Here is a 6,368-nt window from a genome sequence, read left to right on the forward strand (position 1 = left end):
CAAGACGCACCTCCATGGGGGTATCATTCGACGTCTCTGGTAGGAAATAGTGGTGATGGTACATCCGCGCATAATAAAGAGACAGGCGGATAACGAACGCAAAGGAAAAAACATGTCATAAAGTCGTTAAATGGGCTCCTTGATCAGCCTCATCCATCGGTAATATCCAAGTTGTCCAGCCATATGTTGATGGCGTCATGAAGTAGGTTTCGTGATGGTGTATTTCTCGCATTGCCATTTGTCTCGAGGTGCCTCTTCTCGCGCACGTCGATAACTTCGCGAATGCAGTCTTCCAGCGCAGAGAGCACCACAGTCTTGCACTGGACACGGGGGATCTCCAGGGGTGCATTGGGCAATGCCGGTGTCTCGGGCGCGGTGATAGAGACGGGCTCCTCAGCTTCGGTGCTCATGCGAACCTCGCTATGTGTCTGCGATGAGGCCAGTGAGTGGTCCTTGCTAGTATCCTGGTTGAGGCTGATGACCCTCTCAACAGCCTCAGTCAGAGTCTCGTCCGAGTGTAGCACAGGCTCCTCGATCCACTCCTCTTCCAGCTGGGTCTCATAGGGGAGAATCGAGGGAGTCAAAACTCCTCCATACGATGTGGAGAAGGCTGCAGGTCCGGAAGCTGGCCGATCAACTGGTGCCCGTGGCTTCACCAGTCGGCGATAACGGAGACGTGTAATCGAGTTAGTTGTAGTGTCAGCAATCATGACACAGCTCACCTCCACCCAACGCTCCGAGAGGTCAAGCAGAGGGAAAGCTGGAGCAGGGGTTGGCTCGGCCCGAAGAGACGCCTTGACCTGCTCCATGAGGTCCTCCTGGGGGGGGATTGCTTGAACCGCAAAGTCGGGGTGATAGCGATTGAGCCAGCCCGCAGCATTGAGCGGGAGGTCTCCATCGATACACAAGCGCGAGGCCTGTTCAAAGGAATCCAATCCTCCTTGAAATCCTGGGGTGGAAAGATAACCACTGCTGGAGGGAGAGCTGATTGCAGACTCAAAAGATGTCATGTAGTCCGGGAAAGAAATGTCCACGTCAATGACCCCGTCATCGGCATTGATGGATGTCTTGACCGGTGACTCGAAGGCACCATTGGGATCTGGTGTTCGTTCCGGTCGGATTGATGGTTCCCTACTGTGACCCTTGCATTCTCGTGGTGTGCCCGTCTCGCGAACCTCCGTCGAAGGACGAGCAGCCGACGACGAAGGGGCGTGGAGATCTTCGCCGAGAGTCACCTCCTCGACCATTTGGGATAGTTTGTCTGTCCTGGGGAAAGCCTGCTTGGTGGGGGATTTCGGATCTATCTGTCCGTAGCTGCTGAGTGTGGTGGAATCTCGGCGGCGAGTGCTCCAAAGACCACTGATAACGCTGCCCCAGCGCGAGCTCTGGCTCCTCGAGTCGCTGCTGGCATTGCTCATCCCACCCGTGCTCTCTCCTCGCTTGAGGGACCGCTTCAGGTCATCCGTGGCCACGCTTCCACTGCTGCTCGGTCGAGGCCTCCTATGCGTATCGATGCGCTGAATAGTGGAAAAGTGCGGCACCGTGGTTTCGGGCAGAACCGTCGTAGTAGTTGCCGCACTGCTCTTCCTGCTAACCATGTCGCTACCAAACATGCCAAAGTTAGATGGTCGGATCGAGGCAGCATCCGAAACGCGGCGTTCGTGATTACGATCCATGGTAAGGTGAGCCAGCTGCATGGGCACAGCAGAAGCCCTTGCGCTCTGGCTCGTTGTCCGAGAGTGAGAAGCTCGACGAAGTCCAGTGCGACGATTAATCTTGCGGCGAAGAGACTCCTCTCGAAGAACGGGAATCACAAAGGTCGGAGGAGAGTTCGAGAACGTGCCGACTGAAGTTGATGTGCTAGGACGATGGGCCCGGGTCGTAGGAATCTGGGAATTCGCGGGGAGGAAGGCCGAGAGGAGAAAGATCATGCGTCGAGCAGCCATCTTATCCTCAGAGACAATGATTGTCCGCGCCGGAAGTGACAGGTCCTCCTCGCTCCGGTTTTTCTGCTGCAAAAAGAGGCGTCTTCGGTACGAAGGGGGGCAAAGAGCCTGAAGCCAGTCGGTGTGAGTAGCGAGAAACCCGGTCAGGAGGTTGTAGAAGAATTGGTTGTGATGGTCGATTCCAGAAGTCCACTTGCACGTCCATCGAGCTTCATCGCGCCATATCCCCCATCGCCCCTGACCGGTAACGACTCTGGCCGCGCTTAGGCCCATGACAATTCTATGTCTCGCGGCATCCACCTCGCCCGCAACATTGGCATCATCCGCAAGACAGTTAGGCCACAATGATACCAGCTTTGTGGTGCTCTTCGGGGGCTTAACCCGAGGCATCTCAGGGCGTCGGTCCGAGAAAGACGGCGTCCTGCCGTTTTTGTTCGAGGTGACTGAGGTCGCCATGGCTCCGGGAGAAGAAATATCGACGTGTCTGAGCATCGTTCCTAGAATGGTTGCAACTACGGATTGGAGGTGCGTCAAGGTCCTCATGATGATATCCCAGTGCCGGGTTAGGGAATCGATTCGGTCCTCCATATCGACTGAGAAGTTTGACTCGGTTCCATCACCGTAGTTACCAGAGCCAACCATGGCCCATCCTGAAGGTCGAGCTGAGCTAAATGATGAAGAGAAGAACTCCTGGTCGTAGGAACTGGATTCGCGCTGTTTTGACTGGGACGCGGCAGGCGTACGGGTCGAAGGAGGAGCAGCGGGGAGCTGAACAACTAGAACCACGGCATACATTGGCGTGCGTCGTTGCTTGGGCTGCGGCTTCTTCTTCTTTGGCGCAGATTCGTCATTCGTCGAAGGGAACGGGAAGCCGGCGCTTTCGTCTGCGTAGCGGCTCGGAGGCGAGACGTTGGTGTCGGTGTCATCTGCAGCTAGATTCACAGGGAAGAGGCGAGTGATGAGGACCTTCTTTTTCTCGCTCTGGCGTGGTGTGTGAGCATGAACATGCGCTGCACCAGAGACGTTGGTTGGTGAGAAGGTCGTTGAGGAGAACGACTGCGAAAGACGGCTGGAGCGAGCACTGGAGCGGCCAATGGAGCTCCTACCATCACCTAGAATACCGCCCGAGGGATCGACAGGTCGGGAGTCGCCCGGTACTACATGTACCTTTGTTGAGGTCCCCTTGTAGGACATCAACTCGGAGTTTCCAAAAATGCAGCTAGAAAAAGTTGCCAGTTCCTCCCGATACTCACGCGCAGCTTTCTGACCGTCCGTCTCAATATGGACCTGGCTGCGTCCCTGCAAGGAAGCTCGACGGTCAAAAGCGCCTTGCCGCGGAGGCGGTTGAGGACCCTCGGGCTGGATGACGAGGGGGCGCGAGAGTTGACTAAGACTGCTCTTGCGCGGCGAGGTTGGAGTACGGCGAAGCTCTTGAGGAACAACGGGCCTTTCTATCGGAGACACTGGAGGAGCTGGATGACTGTCAAAGAGGAGAGAGGCGTTGGTAGGACCTAGAGCATCCTGCATGATAATGACACGAACGTCGCGCACATCAAGGTCGACATCGCCGCTATAGTCGAAAGCGTTGGCTGTGGATGTTGCCGGGGTAGTTGGGGTTGTAGATAGAGGAAACACCTGGTCATTGCGGTGTTGATATAAAGCCTGAGCGTCTGGGAAAAGAAGATTGCGAGTATGAATATCCTCCTGAACAGATTCAAGCGAGGATACTGGCCTCGACGTCTTGGCCGTCGCCTGAGAGGGCGTGACCGAAGGACCGCCGGAGCCCAGGTGCAAGAGCCGGCCGAGCATGTCGGGGGCGGCACCAAGGGAAACGGGCGGCAGTGTTAGGGTTAGTGAAGAGGGCGGCCGTCGAAATTAATTACGACGGCGAGCCATCATCAGGGAGAAGGACCAAATATTCTGAGCTGGGCGTAATCGCATAGTAACCACGGCGCGTGGCATGTGAAGGTGATGGAACGAACAAGCTTCCAGTAGAGTTGCCCAGCTAGCGGAACAAGCGGGCGCAAGGTGGCGGGCAAAGCCCAGGGCAGGTCCTAGAGGGCGACAGATCCGGGGACGGAGGTAATTTATGAGCTTTGTTTGTTTGCTAGATGCAAGCAATGAATGAATGAACCAGAGCTCACGGCGTCGCGAGAGCAATGAGGTGGCGGCGTCAGGGAGCTTGATTGCTGTGGCGCGTGCGTCCACACACAGGGAGGCAAGGCGTGGCAAGCTGCCTGGAAGAGACGTGAGAGGTGGAAGAAACAGCAAGGATGAGCTGAAGGTAAGGTGCAGGTGACGATGATGCCGGTTAGAACATTCAAAGCTGAAGTAGGATCGGGCACGGGCTCGAGCTTGAGCTGGAGGAGACAAGGGATTTTGCTGTCAGAGTTGCGCGAGTTCTGTGAGAAGAAAAGCGAAGCGAGGCGTGAGGGGTTGATCGTGTGTGGAGGCGACGATATGCGCGGGTGGGAGGTGGTTTCGCGGGCGGGTGATCAACAGGAGAGGAGAAACTGGAGCTGGGAGGCCCAGGTTACGTGTGGGGGTGGTAGTTGCTGATCCTGCCGTGTTACTCGGGGGCGATTCTGCTGGTGTTGTTGCTACTGCTGCTTCTCGAAGCAAACAATAACCAACTTGTGAGGGTGTAAAAGGCGTCCAGGTTGAGGTGAGAGAGCTCGATGTTTGGTGGTTGATCCAGATGGCCGGGACGCCGCCAGCTCGGGCGGGTGGCAGCGAGTTTTGGTGTGTGTGGCAGCAAGCCAGCGCCCACTAGAGAGCGAGGTAACTGGGAGGTAAGGTGCAACTCCAGCGGGAGCAAGGCGGCTGCGGTACCGCAGTGTAAGTACTCGTTAGTGGCGGTTGGGGGTTGGCGCTGGTGGCGGCTCAACCACGCGGTACAAGGCGCCCGGTACCTCCTAGCTCGAGCTTTAGATCGTCGTCAGCAGGGCCTAGGCGGGCAAGGTGGGATGGATAGGTAGGCCCAGTGGAGATTGGATTGGATGGATACTGGAGCTCAATGGGGACTTGGTCTGATGGAGACGGACGGGTGGATATTGATCGGAGGGGCGGGACGAGGGAACAGAGCAGACGGCCATCAACAGGACAGGACAAGAAATGTGGATTACCTTACCTTGGCCGAGAGGAGACGGAGAGGGGAACGGAGCAGAGATGGAGCTGGAGGCAAAAGAGGAGAAGATCCAGGAGGGGTTCAAGTCGTGGAATGGGGGTGCATGTTTGTTTCCAATGCTATGCTTGCCTTCCCCAGAGTCTCAGAAGTTGAGTGATGAGAATGCTGATGCCGGGATGACGACAATGTTTGGATTGGCTGCCAGACAGCTAACAAGACGTACGTCGAGACAGAAAACGTCTAGACATGAACAAGGGAAAGGTAAGTGGCTGGCACTGAAACCCGGGGGGCCGAGACTTTTGGATCAAAGTCAAGACAAGCGCCCCTTTCGTTCTTCCTTTAGAAGCAGATTGCTGGTCGGTTGATTGGTTGTGTCGAGTTCAAGCACGGGCTCGAGTCAAGGCCATAGTCATTGGTGCGTGGATTCTCTAACACCGAAGTTCAATGACTAGATCTTTCGGGAGCGGCGATATTTAGGTAATATCGGATCCCAGGAGGCGACTATGGAGGGCGTGGCTAATACGGAATTAATAAGTAAATCGTCGGTGTGTGCGATCTCATTCCACAGCGGCTGTCCCGAGGGAGGTTAGGGGAAACAACGGCGGGCCCAGCACGGCAACGCGAGCGGCTCTGGTATTCTCGCTGTTTGCGCGGGTAACGGGTGTTAGAAGAAGAGAAAGATGATGAGTAAAAATATGAGTTAGAAAAAAAAAAGAGGGTCGGGTCGTCGGTCGAGGCCCAAGAATCGACTCGTTTTGTCAAGTCAAAGACGATGGAGATGTGACAAGACGAGCAGTGATGGATCATTCAACTGCTGCCCCCAGGAGCTGCTCCATCAAAGGTTTGGAGCCCGGCTGCTGCTTCTGTCAAGCAGAAATTGACAGAGAGGAATAAAAAGCACACATGAGAAAAAGGACCCCCCGTCCAGTATGTATGAAAAAAGCCATTGCTCCATCCCCAAGGCTACTGACCCCCCAAAAATGCGGTGAAAGCAACCAGATTTGTGTCGTCGGCTCGACCAGGGGTCTTCCCTTCCCGGTGTGGCCAAGGCCTCAAGGCCCGGGTGAGCCATCCCAAGCACGGAAGCCAAGTGTGTGTCGTTCGGGTTCTTTTGCACAATTATTTCATCCGTCACGACCTTCCCCGGGACGGACACAAAGGCGAGCGAATCCCTCTGCCTCTGCTCCACGAATTCCCATGGCGACGGGTCATGATAGTGGGACTTAGTCGCGTGCCCTGGCTCATTGATGGCTCGTGCATGTCTCCTTTGCTGGGGTCGTCCGGCGTGGGCGCAA

The 6,368-nt window shown here is 55.9% G+C and overlaps 1 protein-coding gene across 1 annotated transcript; it reads right to left on the reverse strand.

Moving 5' to 3' along the window:
* Positions 1–149: 149 nt before the first annotated feature.
* On the reverse strand, positions 150–3,755 carry NCS57_00257100 (FNIP-N domain-containing protein; the record flags this gene model as incomplete). The annotated part of the gene is made up of 1 exon (XM_053052599.1): positions 150–3,755. The coding sequence occupies one exon, from the start codon at positions 3,753–3,755 to the stop codon at positions 150–152; it is 3,606 nt and encodes a 1,201-aa protein (XP_052917845.1).
* Between the last annotated feature and the right edge of the window lie 2,613 nt (positions 3,756–6,368).

This window comes from Fusarium keratoplasticum, chromosome 2 (genome assembly GCF_025433545.1).
Source record: "Fusarium keratoplasticum isolate Fu6.1 chromosome 2, whole genome shotgun sequence".
In the NCBI taxonomy this organism is placed as follows: domain Eukaryota; kingdom Fungi; phylum Ascomycota; class Sordariomycetes; order Hypocreales; family Nectriaceae; genus Fusarium; species Fusarium keratoplasticum.